The sequence below is a fragment of the Pseudorasbora parva genome, chromosome 15 (assembly GCF_024679245.1).
Source record: "Pseudorasbora parva isolate DD20220531a chromosome 15, ASM2467924v1, whole genome shotgun sequence".
Taxonomy (NCBI): Eukaryota; Metazoa; Chordata; class Actinopteri; order Cypriniformes; family Gobionidae; genus Pseudorasbora; species Pseudorasbora parva.
This window is the reverse complement of record NC_090186.1, coordinates 41,382,569-41,407,146: the sequence shown is the minus strand read 5'-3', so window position 1 is coordinate 41,407,146 and position 24,578 is coordinate 41,382,569. Positions and strand designations below refer to the sequence as shown.

The following is a 24,578-nucleotide window of genomic DNA, read 5'->3' as shown; positions in this document are numbered from 1 at the left end:
CTTAATGCTCAAGATATACTAAAATTCGGCTTGTACTATGGGTTATCCCATTTAGCTCATCCGGGGTGAATTGAGGTCGCTCAAGTGGAAACCCAGCGGTGTGGTTGGCCTTTCAAACGCTTCCAAACACCCACTGCCGTGTCCCCGGTCCCCTGCCACTCTGTGTCGCGTTGCGCCCACTCAAACAGCTTATGACTTTAAACACAACCCGACACACCAGTCCATCAACCGCCAGCCCGCGCAGCAAAATCGGAACGTCCCCAGAACCCTCTTTTTCAAGAGTGGCCCCGCTCAGGCCCCGGTTTAGGGATTAGTCCCAGAGATTGCCTTGCGTGCGTGAGCTGAACTGGTTGACTTCTTTGGAGTGTCGAATTGCTGATGTCGCCACTGCGTGCCACAGCCGCGGACAGAGATACAAGAAACCGAGACTCACACACAGCCGGTGCCGGTTACGTCGGTCAGGCCACCCCCCCTCCGGAGACCAGCCTGTGACGATTCTCAATGCACCTCGGACGCGTGAGCCCTACAATGGATACACAAAGAGGGTAAACAGGTGGAATTAAAATGAATTAAAAGCTCCCCTGTTCACCGGACCAAAGGCCTTTTGATTGTAGGTGAGAAGGAAGTGGAAGTTTAAATATCAAGAGCAATTTAGCAAAAAGGCAAAAGTTTCTGTCAAGTAGTGATAAAACAAAAAGCCCCTTTTGATACTGTTTGTAATTACCAGACTGAGCTTTATTCCCACTGGTAGGGGAAAAGAAAAACTTTTGCAGAGAGGAAAAAAAAATAAAAAAAAAAATAATAATAATAATAATTAAAAAAAAATAAAATAAATAATAATAATAATTTTTAATAAAAAAATTAATTAAAATTAAAAATTAAAATTGAAAATTGAAAATTAAAAATAAAAATAAAATTATAAATAAAAATAAAAAAAAAAAAAAAAATTAGAAGCTCAACTTAATTCAAATTAAATTCAAAGCAAGTTTAAATGAAATTTAAATAAGCCTGTAAGGAAAAATCAAATAAAAGAAAGCCAATCAAAAATCTTATCCTATAACGATTAATCTCTAAGTGGGAGTTATCCAAATAACAGAATTAATCAGACAGGGAGTAGGGATTTAGTGTTGTGCTGACTTAACAGGGTATAACCACACGGTGGCGTCCTTCCTTCCAATTGGACTGTGTGACTTAAACCTAATTTCACTTTGAGTTAGAGGAAGTTATGTTTCTTTTTAAACTTCAAATTCGAATAAGGGTGTTTAATCAGCGAGAAAGGAGATTTGGTTGTTGCTAGAAAAATTGTATAAATGAAACTGTGTACAACAGTAAGCAATAAACAATTTATAGGCTCAAACTTATTTTGTTAAGGCAGAATCACATAACGGAGAGTGAAACTATCCGAATTTATCCACACGATGGCGCTATTGCGCCCGCCCTAGACTAGAGTTAGTTAGGCGGAAATGCTCACCAGATGGCTTTGTCTGGTTCTAGAGTCGCCCTCTGGCGGTTTGCAAGCGGCGTTGCAATTCTTGAGTCGCCCTCTGGCGGTTTGCAAGCGGCGTTGCAATTTCTTGAGTCGCCCTCTGGCGGTTTGCAAGCGGCGTTGCAATTTCTGAGTCGCCCTGGCGTTTTGCACTTTACTGGCTTTTGCAGATCATTTAAAAATGACTGCACTTTATGTGCACGAGCAACGAAACGGGTGACAAACAGGAATTTATCTTCTGCCTATTCACGCATTTTACATGGACTCCAATAGACATTTATCAATATGGCTGACGGTTTTCAGCATCTCTGATTCAAATGTTTTAGGTCTCAGGTCTTTGGTTAGCTAAGCCAGACTTAAACCAGGAGTTATCGTTTATCTTAACGATATAATAATTATTCTGAGGCCCCTTATATTGTACAGGAGAGTCTCGTCCTGTCCCAATCTTCCGCACAGATAGAAACTTTTTGTAGTTCAGATCAAGCGGGATAACGCAACGTACGTGTCTACAGACATCATCAAAATCTCATTATTTTGATGGAACACATAATATATTGCTCGAGTCAAATGTATGGGTTTCCTACAATACATTTGTTTGGAAATCACGCGGATAAAACCTATTGCGCCTACGGCTGCAGGGGGTTTCGGAGATCACGCGGATTTTCGTACCGTTCATATTTTTATTAATATAATCCGGCTACTTCAACATTTCTCAGCATCTGTTTATGCTTGGGTTCGCCTTGCGCGTACCGTTCAATTCACAAAACAACACCAAAACAAAACGAAACAAAAACGCGCGTGCAGGTTATTAATACCTCAAAAATACACAATGAATAGAATATGAATATCATTCACACATACACAAACGTTTGAAACTTGCCCGATATTTCTCCACCATATAATATGTAACAACAACGACTAATGAGTTTAATGTCTCGGGGAATAATTAACTCAAAAGGGATTTAATATTTAATATTCATGAATTTATGAATATGATTTGCCAGTTGTTCATTACGTATTAAAATTTTCCGATAGGGAAAATTGTTTAATTAAATACAAGTAACCCTTTATGGAATTGCTTGAAATTATCCTACTAAGTTTGTCCTGCAAATTAGTTAGACTTTTCAAATCAATTCTCAATAAGGGATTACTGCTTTACGAGCGCATAAGAAACATTAACTTTACTGATCAGGATAAGTTCAATATTTCAAATGGTCATACAGTTTACTTTACTAACATAGTAGCATAAGCAGTTAGGTAACGTTTAGATCGCAAGTTTCATTGACTTTGTGTATGTGGCAGAATAACAGATTCAACTCATTAAATGTCTTTTGAAGGTTTAATAAACACAGACTAAAAATAACATTACAATTCACACAGAAAGTACATACTAAATATGCATCAAGAGAGTAGAAGTATAGATATTAACGAAAGAATACATAAAAGAGAATAATGAATAGACTGAAGTTAGAGAGAGATAAAAGAGAGAGAGAGAGACAAAGAGAGAGGGCGAGAGAGAGACAAAGAGAGTGGGGGAGGGTAAGAAACAGCTTTCCTTCAGTTCAACCAAATACGACCTTCACGGAGTTAATTTATCCCAACGGGAGAATAACACACCCTCTTTACAGCAGTAAGAAATAGAATACTTGCATTCTTTTTGGTTTCGTTTTGGCTTCTCGCTTGTGTGCATGTGTGTCTGCGTGTCCGGCGGTCCGGCGGTCCGGCGGTCCTTTCCGAGGTTGGGAGGGAAGCGGCTGTTTGCTTTAGCGATGCTTCGTGTTCTTGAAGATCGGATTGTAGAAGAGAAGATTTTTGGAAGAGATGAGGCCTGCTTGGAGGGCCTGCATTGGTGGCCTGGCTCAAGGGCCAGCCACAAAGACGTGTTGGTTCAGCCAGAGAGAGAAGAGAGAGAGGGGAGTGTAAGAGAGAAGGAGGGCATCCGAGGTCCTCCTTTTATGGTCTGGCCGTAGTCCCACCCTCCAGGGTTAGACTTAACCAATGAGAGTGTTGGGATTTCCCGGCGGGAAATTCCTCAGCAGACTTTATTGCTCTTTGTTTGAAGGTTCGACTCAGTGGGTCTCTGAGTCTTCATACTATAATTAATGCAACAAACACACACTGCATTTTCTGAATAAGTGATATACCTGGAAGTGTAAGTCGTGAAGTGAGCATTAATTTGATAGGAGACATGACATATATGAGGTTATCTGAACTAGTACTTTGTTAAGACACAGACAAAAAGATGCAAAATACCATACAGAAGAAACATTTTACAAAACAATTATGTGTTTACATATACTGTCCTGGGGTGCATGTTCATTTATAGATGGTTTGTCTATAATTTGAGGCAAAAGCTCTGTGTCTCTGTGTCAAAAGCTCTGTGGCCACATTCTTTCCGGCCATAAAAAGATCTTATCAGATGGTTTCCAGGGTGACTGAAGAATCTCCCTCTGTTGTGTTGGGGGGGAAGGTATGCTAGTGAGCACAACTTTCAAAACATATTTGTTAAATGTAACTGGCGATTGTGTGTTTGATTCGCCTGAGTCGCTACAAGCCGGAGCAATAACAATCTTTGCTGGGTTTGTTGGTGGCCATGATGTTGTGGCCCTTCTCGGGAAATTCGGGAATTGTTAGATTTTCCAGCTCGCTCCGTTAATTATGAAGGAGTTGCTGTATTCGGACGGTAACTGTTTCTCATGGGGTCGGAAGCTATTGCCATCATTTAAGTTACAGGGACTGGTCAGTTATTTTATTGCCGTCCGTCTCTCACTACCCATGTAAAAATACCCGGCAGAGTTACCTACTGCTTTTGACAAACGCAAGGTCGTGTGGTGATGTAACAGCTGTCCCAATCCACATCTGAGTTTTCAAGAATATATCACTTCAAAATTCACTGTTTGTAATCATTTTTGACCACTGCAGAACACCATATGGTTGCTTTGCTGTTATTTGGATGCTTTTCTAGACTTGTATTTCTTTAATGCTGGCAAGTATTTACAAGAGCAATATATTTCATCATCGCTCAAACTAATTAAAATAAAATCACTTAAACATTTGAATTGGTCTTATTTATAGCAGCATTTATTATAATACCAAGCATATGACATTTTATTTACAGCATGCAATCATGTTACGGACCACGTGAGCAGCGCGTTCCCGATTAGAAAACTCTCCCCTCCACCGCGAATAAATCACAATCCGAATGCATGAGTTTTAGGTTTTATCCTATGATTTTATCACTGATGTGGCATGCACAAGTGCACATTTATGTTGTCGGATTTGTGAAACAGGCGAAGGGCGCTTGACATAAGTCATGACCAAACGTTAGCGATTGGTTATGGCTGATCCAGAGTGGCTCAGGGCAGATCCAATAGTTTTAAACCTCAACAGAGTGCCCGCCTTCGCGGAAATGAATGATTGTCAATAGAGAGTGGTCAGACTATGTACAAGAGTCTGGTAAGACCAGGCTACATGGACTTGCAGATTCATTTAAACATATTAATTTAAATAGAAATATCTCAAACATTGAATTACAGATATAACTATCATCTCAGTACAAATCGTGTTCGGTTGGTTAATTCGCCTCCAGTAGAAATTAGACATTGTGGGGTTACTGCAATGCCATCGAAAAGGGCACTTTCAAAGGGGCAGGGGCTCAAGCCACAGCAGATAGCTCACTCTATCCTTCAAGCTAACGTCACCTTCTCCACCACTCACGTTGAAGTAATTTGACAAGGCATCTAGTCAGTGCCTAACCCTCCATAGTCACGCACAGTAACTCCAGGGACATTTGAGAGTGTGAATTGCTTTAATTTTGAAATGTTTCTCTCTTGTAACTGTCTTCATCTGTGCTTAACAGGAATCCTCAATCATTGATTTCTACCCTGATGACTTTGCCATTGATTTGAATGGGAAGAAGTACGCCTGGCAGGGTCAGCGCTTAGCCTTGAGCTTCAGTCTGAATGCAAACAATGAGTGCTGTATTTTCAATCATTGTAATTTTTCCCTCCTCCTCCTCACGACAGGTGTTGCTTTGCTACCGTTTGTGGATGAGCGCAGGTTACGCGCAGCATTGGCAGAGGTCTACTCTGATCTGACCCCAGAGGAGGGTGAGGCATATACCTTCATAGCCAATAGTCAAACAGAAATACTTGCCAATCATGTTGCATAATATTCTGTTCTTAACACTTTCCCCGCCATTGACTACTTTTCTGGCTTTCTGTGTTTTCACTGTTATATGGTAGGGGTGCTGTTATGCATCTTCTGAAAGGGTGCAAAATCTCTTGATCAAAACACAGGCTAAGAAGCAGAAACAAGCGATAGCAGATGCATGTAAAATAACGCAATCATCAACATTTAAACAGCATATAGTTTTGTGGTTGTTAATGGACTATCTACTCCATCTTTTTATAATCAGTCTGAATCTGAAAAGCACTTTTTTTTTTTATGTTGCTCTTTATATATCACAAAAGGTCCAAAGGCTTTCGCTGGCGATCAAAAAGGCTTTTGCTGGCTGACAACTTTTTTTCAAAAACACTGGCAGGGAAAGAGTCCAATTATTTTCTGCTTTTGAACTGGTTTTCTCTGGCGGTGTAATCTGACTGTAGCATCTGATGGTTGTTTTCAGTGAGAAGGAACAGTCTGGGAAGTGATGTCATGTTTGTTGGGAAGTCCCACCCCCTGTGTGATTTCATCCAGGAACTCTACCGTGGAGAATGTCATGAGGTACTGGTCTTCCTGTATGGGTTTTCCCTCTTTTTTCCCCCCTTTCATGTTTATCCTAATTGTCCAGCCAAAATGTGATTGTTTTTGATCAATTAATCATGAATAATCGTAATACCGTAACCTTATTATATAAATAATCTTGTTTTAAAAACAAGATCAAATTAAAAATTCTGTTTCTGCAGTGTTCTCATTTTGAGTAGTGTCGTAAATCCAGCACATTTTCTTTAAGTTGTGCTTTCACCCATTCCTAAAAGAACCAACAAATAAACAATATAATACATGAATAATAATTGCAACACTTAACAGTAAGATTCCAGTCTTTAACATTAATTAATGAACAAACGATGAGCAATACATTTGCATTCACACTTTATTTTAAGGTGTCATTGTTAAAGTGTAATTTATATATTTATGTACCGAGTAGTAATAATTAACCACATGTACTTAATATAGGGTTTGTTTTAGGGTTAGTTGCATGCAATTATGAATAATTAATCTATGTAAGTACATGTAACAAGGACACTGTAAAAGTGTTACCTACATTTGTTACAGTATTAAAGGAACAGTTCACCCAAAAAGGAAAATTGACCCATCATTTACTCACGCTCAAGCCATCCCAGGGTTATTTGACTTTCTTCTTTCAGCCAACATAATCAGAGTTATATCAAAAAATATCCAAACTTTATAACGGGAGTGAATGGTACCTTTTTCTTTCGTTTTTTTTAAAGCTCAAATCCACATCCGTCCATCAAAAAAGTAATCCAGACGGCTCCGGGGGATCTATGTTTGTAAGAAAAGTCCATATTTATAATTGGATAAATTACAATCACTGGCTTCTGGTAACAGTCGTACATGGGTCTAGTTCTGGCGCATGAAGTATTGACGAACAGCGATGCGCAGCGAATAGAGCAAAAAATTAACATTTTTAAAGAAATGTCGGAGTAGCTTGAGTTTATTGGCCTGCCATATTTTTTGACTCTCTCCTTTGCTCATGCTATGCCTACATCCTACGTCATGCATCGGGTCAGAGGTCACACTCCTGCCGGATCTTGACTCGCGTACGGCCGTTACCGGAAGCCAGTGATTTATAGTTTATAAAGTTATAAATATGGCTCTTTTTCTTACAACACATTGCTTCTCTTCAGAAGGACTTTATTAAGTTTTAACCCCTTGGAGCCATATGGATTACATTAATGTAATGGATGCACTTTTTTGAACTTCAAAATCAATTCACTGCCATTAATCTTCTAAAGCTTGAAAGAGCCAGGATATGTTTTATTATATCGTAGATTGTATTCGGCTGAAAAAAGAAAGTCATATACACCTAATATGGGTTGAGGGTGAGTCAATTATTGGATAATTAAAAAATAAAATTGGTGACCTAACTAGTCTTTAATCTTTGTTAATGTTGGTTCATGAAAATGCAACTACGCCTTGTTTGCTCAACCAACTAAGACATTTATTTTTCACTAATGTTACCACATGGAACCTTATTGTGAGGTATTACTAAAAGTTCAAGGAAATGTACTTTTTAAAAAGTTAAATACATGAAATTATTGAACATCTCTATATCAAAAGGAATCAATCTTTTGTGAATGATCCTTGTTTTAAGTTCTCTCAGTCTGGACATTTCCAATTCTCTCTCCTCAAGGCCACTGAGATCCCTGCAGAATTCTGCCATGGAATCCAAGGTACATTAAATCTTGATGAAGACCCTATTCTACCAGATAAGTAAGGAGAACACATTTATATTTTATTTCTTGATGTTTTTTCATTACATGGGCAATGCCTGTTGAGGCACTTGAGACTAAAGCTTTACAAATCCTGTGACACATCCTATTTATTTTCCTCAGACCAGTGGAGTCACCCATCCCAACACTGAGAGACATCCGCAGCAGCTGCGCTATTGCGTAAGAGATTGTTTTACGCATCAACCAATTATCCATCCATGCACATCAAATAAAGTCTGATGTATAGTCCTGATCAATATCGATCTATTGTTAACCGCATCTGTCAGTTGCTATTTTCAGTTGGTTTATTTGTTTGTGTATCAGTCCGATTCTTCATGTTAGCTACTCAAGGACTCATATTTGTGTCCTTCCAGTGCCAGACATGACCATCTCAAAAAAGTATGGTTGTACATAGTCTGTTATTGAAACATTGGCCTTGTCCTGCTGATATGTACCGGTTCCTCTAGAGGTCAGACAATGCATGAAACCCAGAAACGTTCAACAAACTAGATGAAGCTGCTCTAAACTCTAGACTGATGCAGTTCATCTAAAAGGCTCTGAAGTGAGATTTTCCACTTAAAGTTTGTACTTAAATGGTGATTGTTTTTTGGTTGGCAGAATCAAATTCAAGGATCCACAGTTTGATGATGGTTTTGTGTTCAAGGCTGTTATCCTATCAGGGGCAAAGTAAGTGCTGCACTCTTTAATAAAAATGCATAGATATCAAGGCCTATTGTATATTATAAACGTGAGTTCAGGTATATTGAATGGGCTTTTCAATGATGCAATGATGTTTGAAAATTTTATATTTATATATTGAAATTTCTCGCTTCAGGATCCCTAACAAGGTTCTGAAACCAGGTGACTGGGAAAGGAGTAACCGCGGTTCATGGAGACCTCAACTGGGATTTAACCCAAACCGCCAACAAGCCCATTTGGACCAATCAGGATTCAGAAAGCTCAAGTAAGTAATCCCACAGAATCCATCAGTTTATTTGGTTGAATTCTTTCATTGCATGTGTTTAAATTGTGTAAAAAAACTTAATTAGTGCAAAATTTTATATAAAACGGGCTAATTAAACATCTGGCGAATTCAGGCTTCAATGAGGAGAGATGAATAATGCATGGTGTTTAGGGGAGATGTATGCAGATGAAAGCCCACCAAAGACTTAATTTCTTAATGAAAGCTGTTTTTGGGTTTGATTGGATGGTGCAGACAGGTGTTCTTGGACTTCAAATAATTCTGTGAAGGTTTTTGTTTTTTTGGGGTGTTGCACTTTAAACCCTCTAATATTTTTTTTTATCAGAATATTTGGTGTTTAAGGAATATGTAAATATTTTATATTGGGGGTTTTAAATCTTTTCCTACCCAAAGGTATTAATTATAGTATATGTATTTATGTACTATTTGTATACAGGTTTTGGTCATTTTGTTTGTGCTTTAGTAATTTTTTTATTTTTTATTTAATTTGAGCTTTTATTCATTTCAGTTTGTCATTTTACAACTGATTTTCCAAGGCAACATTTCTAAGTCAAATTTTTAGTTTTTCTAACCCAAAGACCCCCTCAGCCAACTTGGGACAACCAACCATAGACCAAAGAAATGCATTTTTTTTTGTTTTGTTTTTTGTTGAATTATCACATTTTAAAAACCTTACAGTAACCTCTAGAGCTAAAAACCCTGATCATTAACATGTACAAACTTCCAACTTTTTGTTTAATTTCTTTCTCTTTCAGTCACCATGTGGGCTTAAATCAAGGAGGGGGTCATTTTGGCCACAGCCAGCCTTACGGGGGTCAGCATAGGGGTGGTCAGTACAGCAGTGCACCACCCCCCAGAAGCTATCAAGGAAACTACCGTCCACCCCAGAGAGGCCATTACCCTCAAAACGAGTGTAAGTTTACAATTTCCTTGGATAAAATCATCTTTGAAGAAAAATGATCACAAATGAGAGAACCTTTCCGAAAACTGATGGCTGTATAATTGCAGAATACGTTTAGCAAATAAGTGCTGGTATACCGCTGATCTTCATCATGTTTTGGATCATCAGGGCAGCATGAGCATTCAGTTCCCTCTTTTGCACACGTTGAGTTTTGCACACATATGTTTTCCACACATAACCAAGATCATTAATTAGTTAAATTTAAAGGGTTAGTTTAAAAAAAAAATTTAATCAATGACTCTAATGTCGTTAACCAATAGAAGCACAAAAGATTGCGAATTGATTAATGATTCGGATCGCCGATGTCTTGTGACTTCAGCAGTTTGACACGTGGTCAGAATCATGAATCAATACATTCAATAACCGTTTGAATCTTTATTTGAGGATTGAAAATCAAACTGGATGAGAAGACGATGCTGAATGAAGTTATAGTGTTTGTTATTTTTGGACCAAAATGTATTTTTGATGCTTCAATTAGTTAATTAGAATCTCTTGATGTCACATATGGACTACTTTGATGTTTTTATTACCTTTCTGGACATGGAGACTATAGTGTGCATACACTTTCATGAAGGAACAGAAAAGCCCTTGGACTAAATATAAAAGATCTTGGTGTGTCTGAAGATGAATGGAGGTGTTACGGATGTGGAACGGCATTAGGGTGAGACCTTAATGACATAAATTTAGTTTTTGGGTGAACTAACCCTTTTAACATACTATACTCAATTCCTCATACTATAAGGCTTATATTAAGTCCACTTTTATTCCAGCAGTCTAGAGATGAGCCTTTGTATCTGAGCGGCGTTTAATACAGTAGTTTGGTGACACCCAGGGACAGGAGTCGCTCTTGATGTGTACAGTGACCTGTACTCGTGAGCAGCTCATGTGCTGCTCTCCTCCGCCGCCTCTTTGATGTGCCAATTTGCAAGCTGATGAATAATCGCATCTGTGGGCGAATGGAAGCCACCCTGCTGCCACTTGATGCAAATAGAGGTTTGGGGGCTTTGCTGATCACTGCTGCTCTTCAGTGGCCTGTGCGCCCTGGCCCTGATGCAAAACCCTCCAGTTAAACGTACAGCACACTAACCGTCCTGTATGCCATTCTGTGAATAAAGCCGGTTTCACACGGTGCGATTTTTGACCAAGATTTGGCTGTCTGAGACGAATGTTGAGAATCTTAAGATTTCTTTTAGGGCTCGACATTAACCCTTGTTTGGGACGAGTGGATTTTCTGAAGGGGCCAGTGAAAGAGTATTTAACTTAGCCTGATTAAAACGTTAATAACTAAGGAATCGCCAAAACACAACCTACAAAGAAACTTGAGACATGAGTCATGTATTATACCGCTTTTTTGTCCTTGGCACTAAAACAGCCACAGTCTCTTGATTTGTATTGAATAAGGCAGCATTAGCGTTTCCCCAAACATCACCGCCTAAAAATTTGACTTTCCTGCAATTTAACGTTTATCCGTCAGGTAGTTGCATTGATAACCTCATGACAGTTTTCCCATGCTGCTATACTGGAGCTGTGTTTCTCTAGTGGAGTGTGTCTGTGTGCCAGAAACCAAATCCTCGTTAACATTTCCCAGCTCGCTGTCCTTCTTCCTCTCCCTCCTGCGGTGTCGGCTCAATGCGGAGTTCCCGAGACGCGCGGAAGGCTTTTGTTAACCCTAATCAAAACAGCTGGTGCTAAAGGACCAACTAGTGTATTACAGTCCTGCAGACTTCATTCTATGGATATTGATAAGCTGTATTGTAGAGGTTCATTACGAGCTCATTACAGAGATCAGGGTCCATCTGTGTGTACGTCTGCGCTCTGGGACGATGTAATCCCTGTGTTAAGTTAATGAGAACACCGTTTACTGTTGTGTTTTTAATGCGTAATCCTATTTGGGCTTTGTGTCAACTGGCTTTAACTTCCCAACGTTCAGTGTGTGTGGACTGCAGTCGGTGTTTATTGAGAGCAGGATGAATTGGCTGTAATTTTGTCTTTCGTTTGACTGGTTGTGAGATGAGCTGAGATGAATTAGTGCTTGATAATGGAGGTGTAAGTGGGTGGTCCGGCCTCTTTCTCTTTTTCTCTCTCTCTCTTGTCATTAGATCTTTCACTGCATTTTTGGAGGTGTTTATTGGCTGTCGAATTAAATGTCTAGGACATCCGACAGCATCTGTTGTATGTTGTTGATCACCACAGAAAAATTGGTCTCGTCCTGCGTTTTATAGTAATGCATATACAATAGATGTCAATGGGGGCATGAAACTGCAGCTGAAATATGCAAAAGTATAAAGCCACAAGACGCAAAACATTATGATAATATAAGACTAATATCATTATGTAATAATGGAGATAAGAATTTGGATATACCGAGAATTATAATCTAATTGAGATTCAATTCAAGTCAATTAAATTGTGAGATCTAGCAGATTTACAACACACTCATACAAACAACTGGATATTCAAATGAGAAATGGTGGGGACGAGTTAGGGTACCTAATGTGTTTTTAAAAAAAATATAACCCTATGACAACAAACGCCATTATAGACGGCTAGCAACTATCATGAGCAAATCAAATACATATTGATTTATTCTTAGAAAATCAACAAATCTGCTCTGAGCTATTTCATATTATCTATATGAAAAATTAGGTATAATATTTTACCTTTATCACTAAAATATCTGCCTTAATTTTTGGTAAACTGATGTCTAAGTTCAGAGTTACTTATTTTGTCCATTCTTTAAATATTCGGTCTGTCATTGTCGTGTTTATCAGAAACTCATTTTCACTGCGTTCATGATCAGTATCCTTATTGTACACCTTTCATAAGGTCTTCATCAAATTAAATATGTGGAACTGTTCTAATTCCTGTTTGGAGAAATGGATCATATAAAAATGTTCATAACTTGAGAAACCTTTGCTCCTGTCTGGATATGAACCGTGATCCAAACTCCATAGTCAAACTCAATCTCTGACCCTATCGTGGGGGAATTGTGAACACTTGTGCTACTGTACTGAGGAAACGACACGTGTCCGAATGCAAAGCTGAACTGGCAGAGGTATACAACAACACTCTCTTTTTTGACATTTGAATTCTCCGCTGCAATATGATCTCATGCATAATACAACACCGTGATTACATGCGGAGACGAGCTCAGAAACTGATGTAGACGCATGCTCTCCAGCCACGGCAGCCAATCACCAATATAAATTAACACGTATACCTCACTTTTTGCGAAGATGCTTTTTAAACCGGCTCAGAAAAATAGTTTTTACATTTAGGCCTAATTATTGAATTTCTGTACCTGAATACTACTGTTAGACTTTTACTTTTTTTAATGTAATATTCATCTGTGCTTGTAATTTGCCTGTTTGTTCTTATTACTGACTATCACTTGACTTTAAAGGGTTCATAACACACACAGTTTCTGCCAGTCTCATGTTAATCTGGAGGATCTGTTAAGTAGTATTGCATCTTTCATATCTCTGAGTCTTTTGTTTTGTCATATTTTTAAAATACAGATGCACTGCACCAATTCTTTCTGAAAACGGCCGAGCTCGTGAAGGCGTGTAGTGGGCATAGCTAAAGACATCACGATACACACTCACTTTATAACTTTCTATTCTCTATACGTTTGTTTATATTATATGCACTTGTGCGCCGATTGCCAACAAAACACACATTTGATGCCATTTTAACTCGCCGCCTGCGGTTTCGACTCGTGACTGAGGACAAACGAACACACTTGTACAACTCTGTTGCTGCTCCGGAAAAGCAAACTGCATTGGCTGTTTCCTTAACACTGGGTTATTTGGAAAGCTGAACAGTTTGTCTTTACCTCACAACCCTCACAAAATAATGTTAAACTTTATTAGTTTGGCTAGTAGTTTTGCTGTGGTACGTAAGTACTTAAAGTGAGCTGAAAAGCAATATTACATTTGGCCTTCACCTCCACCCTCCTTTTTTCTTTTTCTTTTTTTACTCAAAAAAACGTAAATGATCATCTGTTGCACCTCCTAATAAGCACCACTTTTTTGAAAAGTCCATTCAATATAATCTAGAGTATAGTCAGCAATATTAGATATTTTATGTAAACTGCATGCTGCATTCATCAAATCAATGACTCCACAAATATGCAAATAACATAAACCTATGCTTTAGGAATGTCCAGTGTGAACGTCAGGTTGGCAATGCCAGGATTAATTGATAGACTGAGCAGTGTGAAGCATGATAACCCAGGAGTCCATTTAGAATGACCCAGGGTTAACCATGTCATGTGTGAAAGGTGCTATAACGAATGCTTTCATTGTGCATCCTGTTCATAGTAACGTCGCAAAAAAATAGCTTTAGGGTATCATGACCCTTGACAGCCTCTTGTGCACTTGCCCCATAGTTACACAGGAGGCGCATTACTATAAATGCAGTTGTGTTTTTATTTTCTGTCACAAGTCTCTTTGCATTGACACCTAGGTCATTCGTTTTAAAGCCGTAAAATCCTGTTGGCTTGGAATTATTTTTCTTTGCTCCACTTCAAACCTACATTTGTAAATGACAGCTTTTTCTTTTGGGCTGAAGTTCTTGTCTTTGTCTCTCCCGCTCTCTCTCTCTCCCACACACACACGCGCGCGCACACACACACACACACACTCTCACTCATCTCTGCTCCTGCCCCTATAAAACAAACAGCTCGGAGCCCCGCAGCTGGTGATCGCCTTGGCAACGGTGGATCAGGAAAGAAGCTGCTTGCTACTTTTTTTAAAGTCTGTCTTTGTGAAGGACCTGCAGCGCTGGAACTAGAGCACTTGAGCTCGCCGCAGCGCCGGCTGATGAATGCTTATTTCATTTAGCACGGGAAGAAATGCAAATGTGCCACTTTTGACGTCCCCTACCCCCCAACACTAAATCTTGTCCATATTACCGAACACAATTCACTTCATCTCTGAAACCGTTTCCCTGAAGTTAGAAGCTGATACAAATTAGGTTAATGAATTCTCTTTTATTTATTTATTTGTTGACTATAGCTTGGTTTGTGGTGGTAGTGGTTTTGGTTTGTACTAAACTAAATGCAGCTTAAAATCACATCCACTGACATTAATAAAAACATCCCACTCAAAAGTGCTTTATGTAGCATTTTAAATATGATCTTGTTTGCTGAATTGTGGCAACCGTTGTGGTTTTACATTCAAGGTTCCACATGGAAGAAAATGAATTGAATTGAAACTTAGAGCTGCAAGATTCTGGATACATTGTCAATCATGACTTCCTTTTTTCTTTAAATAGAGATTGCAATTCTTCCACAATTTGTCAGGTTCTGACAATGTTCAATGCTTTGGTCTACTTAAAATGTTTCATGGACCTGAATGCATGTCGGAAGCAAAAAAAATATGGATGGGTCCTTTCAATTCTTTTATTTATATATATATATATATATATACACACACACACATATATACATATACATATATATATATATATGTGTGTATGTATGTATATATATGTATATATATATGTGTATATATATATGTGTGTGTGTATGTATGTGTATATATATATATATATATATACACACACACACACATATATACATATACACACACCGCCATTTACTAAACGTCTGGTTGGGCCAGACAAATTTACGGAAATCACTGAATCATTCAGCGGCAATATTTTAGGGGTAAGACACATAACATAAAGTTTTGACGCAAATTGACCTGAGGTTCGAATCCGCCTTCTGCCAAACTCGCTCTACTCCCTTTTCCCATCACACATCAGATTGGAAAGGCATTTATTTTCAATAAAAATTAAGAAAATATTAGAATTTTTTTTAAAAAGAGTTTGCTAACAGAGGGTTTATCGGTTAGGGGTAGGTAAACCGAGGTGCTGAATTAGGCGATAAAAGTAAGTAGGTCCAAAATCATTGGTCATAAAAAGTGGGTGGGTCTTGTCCCACCAGTCAAGTCAACTTTATTTATATAGTGCTTTTACAATGACGATTGTTTCAAAGCAGCTTCAGTGTTAAACAGGACAATAATTGCAACACAATTTGATTGGGCTGTACACTCGCTCTGGAGAGACCCACACGCGATGGTTCCAACACCCCTGTCTGAATGTTATTTTAAAGAAATTGTTTTGAATGGTTGATTTCAATGATTTGCTCATAAATTCTGACTCATTCAGTAATGAAAAGTGAAGTGTTTTTGAACAAATCTCTTGAATGGATCGCTACAACCTTTATTTGAAGCGCCAAGTTACTTTCAAAAAGTGATTTACTCGTTGATTTCTACTGTAGACATCAGTGTTTACTATACACATTTAATCACATGCTTCTGCTCTGTGTGCTTGTGTTGCTAAGTGCTTCTGTTACTATGGTATTTTTAGAGGTTGCTAGGGTGTTACTAAGGCGTTTCAGTGGTGAATGTTTATTTAATTTAGCACAGTTTTTTGTGGTCGCTATGGTGTTGCTAAATGTTTTTTGTTGAGCCTTTGCTGAGGTATTGCTATGGTGTTCTTTGTGGTTGCCAGTGTGCTCCTAAAACATTACAATAAGGTTCTATTTGTTAATATTTAATGGGTCGATCTAACGCGTGTTTTGCTGCTTGTTAGTTAATGCATCAGCGTTTACTAAAGCAACCTTATTGTACAGTATTACTGTTTTCAGTGGGTTTTTAGCATTGCTATGCAGTTACAGTGGTATTCTTTTGGTTGTTAGGGTGTTCCATGTTGTTGCCAGGGGGTTTCTAAGCTGCTATGCAGTTGCTAAGGTCTTCTAGTGGCTGCTGTGGTTTTCTATAGGTTGTCTAAAATACCTCGGATGTTTGATTTGAGGAGCGCTTCATGTCTGGATCACAGGTGTACATAAACTCGTGTTCTGGAGATGCTTTATTAAACGGCAATAATGAAACTTGCTAATCTAATCACCTTTTTGCTTCACAGATTCCAGACAGCCTCCAGCGAGCTCCGCACCGTACACCAGGTAAGCTGTCTTCTTAACTCACGGCCACATTTATTTTGTCCTGAAGGTTATTGCACTGTGCTCCCACAATGCACCTGTGACTCTGACAGTCTGTAGTTTACATCTCTTCATGCATACGAGAATCCGAAACCACCAAATAGACTCCAGTTACCTTTTCCCTCCCGCTGTTAGCCGTCTTCCTGTGTAGGATACGAGTTATTGATGTTCTTCCTGGGGGGGCCGGACTGGAATTAGTTTCTCTGCGTGCTAAACAAATGTTCTGGTAAAGAGGTTTGCAGGGCTTAATGAGGCAGCACTAATGCGGTTGCAGTTCACCGTCTCTTGTGCACAGGGGCCGCACAGAGCCGCCATTGATTCTGGCTCCAGACCACTTCAGGGACTAATCAGCTTCTTTTGGTTCAACTTTTTAGGCCCGGCAGCCCATTGTGGCCCTGTGTCACCTTAGGTCAGTAGTTATTAGAGCAGAGTTTCTTTAACCGTTCAGGACGGAGCCGAATGAAACGCACAAGGAACCTGGAGGAGGGATTATGGATTCCTCAGGAAGATTGTGACCTGCGTCAGTAATGAGGGATGCTGGTCTGTCCAGATCTCGTCTTTAGAGGCCAATAGATGTTTGGGAGGCGTGGGTAGGTGAGCTGTTTTGTAGTCGAGCGCCGGTTACGGCCGTTATTCGTAGACTTTAGTTTTGATGCGGATGAGCGAAGTGGAAATCAAATCACGAACTGGAATTTGCGTTTCAAAATGCTGCCTGAATGCCTGTTTGACCTGCTCTGGTTTGGCCTTTTTTGTATCGTTTTAAATGATCCAAAGAAAAATCAGGTTTTTCTGATGTCTAGGAGAAAACTAAAATATGAGCAGATGTTACTATTGATTATCCGAGCCTTAAGAAAAGTGTGGGAATATCCATTGTTTATTATATTTAACCAAAACGTCAATACTGTAGTACCAACTTGTCTATAAAACACATACTTTTTGACTGTCCAATTTTGAAATGTTATGAGACGGTACTTTTTATCAGGACATATTAAAGTCTTATTTATGAATCCAGATAGCACATGTACATTCAAATAATCTTTTATTGAATTGTATTAATTTTGTACGCCATTCAATTTGTCCTTTTTCTTTCTTTTTTTGTCTCAAGTTGAATTTTATTAAATGTTTGTTTTCATTGTATTGATGGTATTATGTTGTTAAATGTTTAATGTGTCTGCCATGTAACAGCCGTTTGATGCTGATATAGCAATAAGCTCAAATACTACTACTATAATATTTGTATTACTTTTTATATTGCATAACAAGAACATGTTATAACAGCACACACCTATGACCATTAATGGTAAAATTAGTACACTACCTTTCAGAAATTGAAGACAATTTTCTGCTCACCAATTCTGCGTTGAATTGATTATAAATACAGTAAAATCAGTAATAATGTAAAATTTTATTACTATTTAAAATAGCTTTTTTCTATGTAAATATATTGTAAACTGCCATTTATTCCTGTGATCAAAGCTGAATTTTCAGCATCATTACTCAAGTCTTAAGTGTCACATGATCCTTCACAAATCATTCTCATATGATTTTCTGCTCAAGAATAATTTCTGATTATCAATTTTGTGCTGCTTTATATTTCTGTGGAGAAACTGCTTGCATTTTATTTTTTAAGGATACTTTGAATAGAAAGTTCAAAAGAACAGCATTTATTTATCTTTATTGACCCCAAACTTTTTAACAGTAATATACCTTTATTTATAATATATATTAATAGCTTTATGCCTGTATTATGTTTTCCTACTCTTTCAGGTTGTATTTTTTCTGAAGCTTACAGAAGACTTATTTGAGTTGGTTTTGTATGTTTGCTCTCCGCAGGTTCCAGCAGGGAGCTCAGGGTTGGGATCGGTCCATGCAGTCTCAGGGCGCTGCGTACCAGCAGAACCAGCAGAGAGGAGGAGGAGGAGGAGGCTGGAGACCCCCGAACAAGCCACAGGACAACCGCAGGGGCGGACGCTACAACTGGAGCTAAACTCACACTCTTATATGAAAGCAAAAGGCTTCTTCTTTTCTATTCCAAGCGAACATTGTCTTTTTTTTTGGGGCTGTTGATTTGTAAAGTTTTTCTTGTTTTACTGACAAAATGTTCTTATGTACTGATTTTTAAGAATATGCCTGTGAAACTTATGAAATACACGTAAGAGACAAGACTGCTGAGTTTGATCTATTTATTTGTGTGTGTGTCTTGGGAAACCCTACTTCATAGGGACAAAATGTCCTCACAAAGATGGCAATGTCCATGTTGGGACAGTTTTTGGTGCCTATGAAAAAACAGCTTAAATCAGACTAAATTATGTTTTTTGAAAATGTAGAGATACAGATAATTTTCTTTTGATAGCTGTTATGGGATCGATAATAGTGTGTACAGTATAAAAATTGTTTATGATAAGTCCCCCTAAAACATAGCACCTGTGTTTTAAGGCATTCATTAGATTCTCAATTGGTTTGTTTTAATTTAGATCTTTTTAAAAGCTTATTCATAGCTGTGGTGAGCAGAGTCTGTTTTTGTAGTGTATTTTAATCTTTATAGGTTGAATTTGTCAATTATAGAGACTGAGTGTTTAAAATGAATTAATGGTTTAAACATTAGAATGGAGTCGAATGGAATAAATGACAATAACGAGTAAATCTGCTCCCATTTTATTTTAATATAAACTGCGCTTCAGCTCTAGATTATAATTTCCTTTGAATGAAGAAAAACATTTGAGTGACGCAAAACACAAAGGTTAAAAACTGCTTTAATAATGGAGGTAATAACCGTCTCTTAAATGTTTAATATATATATAAAAAAAGCTTTGCTCTAGATTAAGAAATTATTTTGACGTCGCAAGATTGATAGCAAACAAAAATACGCATTCGTGTCGGTATAGCCCACTAAAAATAATCTATTAAAGCGCCTCGATTGAGCTCATATTTCCGCGATGATGTTATAGCATTGAGATTTCATTGGTCTAATAATGTCACCAGTTTTGTAAGCTAGAATTCTAAATAAAACCGAGGAACAAAAAAAGGTTTTACACTTCAAGTGGTTTCTTTCATATTTGCAGCACTCGTATTTATTGTTTTCATTTTAAACTTACAAAAGGCTTGAAGAAAGCATTCTCTGTCCTGTGTTAGATATTTACACACAACATCTCTTCATCTACAGCTTGTATTTTACAAAGCAACAAAAATGATGTCGGATTAATGGCATCACTAAACTATTCTTCATCACACACACGCGCACGCACACACACTCGCTCATCCTCGTGATTTAAAATTACAATCCATACAATTCACATGAGGGTCCTGCATCAGACGAGTGCTGTTTAAAAAAATGATTTTTAAAAAAGGTCTTTGTGTGAATGGACGTATTGATCCGTTTCTCCGGTGAGGTGTCACCATGTTCTGCCGTACAGCAGGTTGGAGCTCACCATGCCGCTCGTGTACTCGATGAGCGCGGCGTCAGTCTGAGAGAGGCCGTTCATCAGAGGAGGACTGGGCGACATTTCCTCCAGATCCTCCGCTGAAGCCAAAGTCTCGCTGCCCATCACGCTCTGCACCTGCTGATGGACCGGCGTCGGCGTACCGGAGCCGTTCTGACACGGCTTACCGTCCTTAACGAGCACGGGCACAGCCACGCGCCTCGGCGACTGTTGCGCGCACAGGTTTCCGCTGTCCGGCTGCTGGGACGCTTTATCCTTCGCCTGGCGCTTCATTTTATACCTGTGATTCTGGAACCAGATCTTGACCTGGGTCGGGGTCAGGTGAATCATGCTGGCCAAATGTTCCCTCTCCGGTGCCGACAGATACTTCTGCTGCTTAAAGCGCCGCTCCAGCTCGTACACCTGCGCTTGAGAGAAGAGCACGCGCCGTTTCCTCCGCGGCGCCGCGTGTAAAGTCACCATTGATTTGCTCGCATCCATGCCCGGTAATGTTCCCATGTTCATGCCCGCGGAGGGACCCATAAACCTGGAGACTTGAGAGAACAAGCACATTAATGTTAGCGTCGACTCATAAAAGCATATTATTTAGTTGTATTCATTGATAGGCTATTGGCTACAATTAAAAAATAAATATAACATTTTATTTTATAGTGTCTAGTTACAGTAGTGATTGATATAAACGTGCATAATTGCATGCAACTAACCCTAAACTAAACCCCTGTCCTAACCTTAACCCTACATTAATTATTAATACACAGTACATACATGCATAATTAGGCTACACTGTAACACGGACACCTAATAAAGGGTTACACTTTATTTGAAGGTGCCTGTGTTACGCTGTAATTATACATTTAAGTATTGAGTGATATTACGTAACTTCGTGTAGCCATACTTAGCTACTATATAGGGTAGGATTAGGGTTTGGTTGCATGTAATTATGCATAATTTTCTGGTATTACTATGGTAACTGCATGTAACATATGTAACACTTACGCTGTAAAATAAAGTGTAACCTTAAAAGCAATTTTAAAAAATAATTTACTGTGTTTAAGATGCAAGTTAACGTCCAAATATTTAGGCCTATTAGAAATGAAATCGAATAAAAATAAGAATTAAATCATTAAAAAACGCAAAGAGAAATATTCTCTAATTACACTGGGAAAAAACTGTTCGATTTGCTTATTTTCACTCAAAAATGCAATAGATTTCACAAATAATCAGAGAGAAACGGCTAGAACTTAAGGTGAAATTTTGAAGTAGAAAGATAGAAATAGCTATTAAAAAGAATATTTTCTTGTAAAACGTGCTCTATTTTTCTTTTATTTACAACTTAATATTTACAGAATAATATTTACTATCTATCTATCTATCTATCTATCTATCTATCTATCTATCTATCTATCTATCTATCTATCTATCTATCTATCTATCTATCTAGGCCTATTTTTTTATTTATTTATCTATTTATCTCAAATGCATGTTTCTGATGTGTAGGCCACCACATACATTATTTATGTTAAATAATCTAAATAATTAAATACAAGACAAATTTCACAAGCCTCATATTGACGGTAAAAAAATATTGTTGTTAAATCAACTTAGACAATGTATGTGGTTCAGAATCAGATAGCATAATTTTTTGAGTTTCTGTTTATCTCCTTTATTGAATTAACTCAAATTTTTCTATTTTTGTTTTGTTTTAATGAACTCAAATTTTCTTCCCAATATCCAATATTAACAGTAAAATAATTTATAGATCAAACAATATTTAATAAAATAAAATGTATAATTTATATAAAATATGTATTTTTTCCGAATCAAATAGATAGGCTATATGCTATTTAAATGGCAAAAACTTTAAAAACATGACAGCTTATTTATCTGCCAATCCAGAACGAGTGCTTCTTTTGATCGGACTCACTTGTCGGATATCTCGGCTCCGGGTTCGAGCCGTACCATGCCGTGGCCGTCGCGCCGTTCCTCATGCTCTCCTGGTAGGACGGCAGGTCCCCCATGGCGCCGATAGTCCCGTTGCAGTATCCTCCCATGGCGCTGTGCGAGAACTGAGAGTGCGGCATGTGGTAGGTGTTGTGGCCCATGCTGTGCTGCTGCAGGTTCGCCTGAGACACCTGAGTCTGTCTGTACAGAGGAGACGCCAGGCTCGCGCTGCTCTCCATGGCTGCAAACTTCTTGAAGGTCTCCTCGATCGGGCTCAAAATATCGCTCACTGAGAAAGGCGTTGAATGTTTGGGGCTCAAGGACATGGTTCAGCCCGCGAGCGAGTTTGCTGAAGCTGCCACAAGCCCGTGGATGTGCGCGCGACCGCCAGACGCCAAGTGTCCTCCGTGCGTAACCGCGCTCGCTGAGGTCCGAATGTGCGCGCTGGAGAAAGAGGCGAGTCCTGGACGCTCTTATTTCTGCCTTATTCCCGTCAGACCGCTGCTTTACGACAAACACGAGGGGCGGAGCAACGAGCCAAACGAGCCATTGACATCCTAGTAATTGAAGAAAATACTCACGGAGCGAAAGATACACAAAGAATGCCATCAGAACGCAAATTTGTATCATTTTGAGCTTCCGAGTGCATGGCGTCAGCGTTTTTTTTTTTTTTTTTTTTTTTTTTTTTTTTACATCAATCTATCAAAGCTTTCGCATTATGATAAGTGGCGCTCACAATCTGAAATCTCCTCCAAACATCAGAGATTTCTCTTTATACAAACTTGAGAGCTCAGTTGAACACGAAACGCGTCAGGTTAGGCTACAATTTCACTTTCACAGTTTATGCGCACACAAAAAAAAATGGATGTGATATTCATGGGAGCCAAAGCATCAATATGAACTCTAACTCAGTGTGTTCTTATTAAATCGAAGCGAACACACGTCGACTATTAGCTCTAGTTTAAATTACAAAATCGAAATGATTTATTTTGAATCTATACAACGGTACGAGACAGTTTTATAGTGAACTGTTGCTTTACTTACGACATACATTTATATTTAATGTTCGTGTGGTGTTTTTCACTATGCAAATTGAGAAGCCCTTAACCCTGTATATGAAGTCAGAGGGCATGGCCTACAACCACAAAACACAGCCGTGTGTGTGTGTGTGTGTGTGAGTGTGTGTGTGTGTTTAGCGCCACTGTCCGCACACAGAGCAACGGGTGAAGGAAAGTTTCTCAGTTTGTGAATATTACTATTTTTTTTCCTGCATTTATTGCCTTGGATTTCTAAGGAGCCAAAGGCAGAAGTTCCAAATGAAAGCGCGCAAAATATGTCAGGTAATCAATCGACATGTTTTATAATGGAGTAAGAAATGGTCTGTGAAATCACAAAAAGTCCTGAATTTCGTCCTGATTATTTGATTTCGTCTGTTTTTGTTTTAATAAGATCTTAACTTTGGAAAGTTCTTGTGATTCAAGTGAGTCCATGCGGAAGAGGGTTCATAGTTAAACAGTTAAAAACGTTTTAAGCGTTGAATATTCTCGATTTTTCCTCTGGCACGCGTGCGCAGGCACGATAAAGAACAAAAAGGAGATCTTTTGATTTTGATTCAGTCGGCCACAGCGGGGGAAATGCTAAACAAATCCTGTTTAAAACGTCAGACTTTAAAGAGTTGCATTATTTCAAAATGTGCCAAGAAACATTTGGAAAGGGCCAGAGGAGCATTACTGCGATGATGGAAATCAATCACGGGTTATCCTTAACTCGTGCAGGACAGGGCTGAATTACACATAACGGATTTTAATTGATTGGGTAAAATACATTTATTGCCTATAATATATGTTATATATGATGATTTTTTTGGCTTTATAATTCGATTTTTAATGATAAACCTGCAAGACAATTCCCTGTATTAAAGGATGCACGAAATCATACAAAGTTGTTGTATGTGTGTGGCTCAGAGCTCCATGCCTCATCGAGAGTTTCCTCGCTGAATGTGCTTTATTCTGTCCTCCAGACCGAGGCTTCGCGCGGTGAATCTCCAGGTGTAGACGTGTCGCGGTGGCGCGCTCGAGGACGCATTCCAGCCTGTGATGAGGTGAAAGGTCCGACGCAAGTGACAGAGCACTTAAACAGCCTTTCTTCTGCTGTCTCCCGCAATTAATGTTATTGAAGGACTGAAATGATGCTAATAGTTAGGCAGAAAGCCTCTTGCTCTGTGGAAATACATGTATCTAATCAGTTTGCCATTGCATTTTAATGGAACAGCGTTTATAAAAGTGTGCAAGTTGAAAAGATAATCTG

General features: G+C 38.6%; 2 protein-coding genes across 2 annotated transcripts in view; one reads left to right on the top strand and one right to left on the bottom strand.

Moving 5' to 3' along the window:
• xrn2 (5'-3' exoribonuclease 2) overlaps positions 1–19,055 on the top strand; it is a 42,833-nt gene extending 23,778 nt beyond the window's left edge. Inside the window, exons 21-30 of the mRNA XM_067418169.1 lie at positions 5,346–5,418; positions 5,512–5,595; positions 6,114–6,211; positions 7,863–7,942; positions 8,065–8,121; positions 8,560–8,628; positions 8,777–8,905; positions 9,679–9,836; positions 16,815–16,854; positions 18,724–19,055. Of these exons, the coding sequence (XP_067274270.1) occupies positions 5,346–5,418; positions 5,512–5,595; positions 6,114–6,211; positions 7,863–7,942; positions 8,065–8,121; positions 8,560–8,628; positions 8,777–8,905; positions 9,679–9,836; positions 16,815–16,854; positions 18,724–18,877 (942 nt within the window). The 3' untranslated portion in view covers positions 18,878–19,055. The remainder of the gene's footprint in view (positions 1–5,345; positions 5,419–5,511; positions 5,596–6,113; positions 6,212–7,862; positions 7,943–8,064; positions 8,122–8,559; positions 8,629–8,776; positions 8,906–9,678; positions 9,837–16,814; positions 16,855–18,723) is intronic.
• An 882-nt stretch (positions 19,056–19,937) lies between these two features.
• nkx2.4b (NK2 homeobox 4b) lies at positions 19,938–22,844 on the bottom strand. The gene is made up of 2 exons (XM_067418745.1): positions 22,255–22,844; positions 19,938–20,863 (listed from the first exon to the last, which is right to left on the bottom strand). The coding sequence occupies exons 1-2, from the start codon at positions 22,595–22,597 to the stop codon at positions 20,283–20,285; spliced, it is 924 nt and encodes a 307-aa protein (XP_067274846.1). The 5' UTR covers positions 22,598–22,844; the 3' UTR covers positions 19,938–20,282.
• Positions 22,845–24,578: the final 1,734 nt, after the last annotated feature.

Bases quoted from the DNA above. Each gene is read 5' to 3' on its own strand.
- nkx2.4b (XM_067418745.1), bottom strand. From the start codon at position 22,597: ATGTCCTTGAGCCCCAAACATTCAACGCCTTTCTCAGTGAGCGATATT. The intron at 20,864-22,254 runs GTGAGTCCGATC...TGTTCTCTCAAG, and splicing joins GGAGCCGAGATATCCGACAA to TCTCCAGGTTTATGGGTCCC.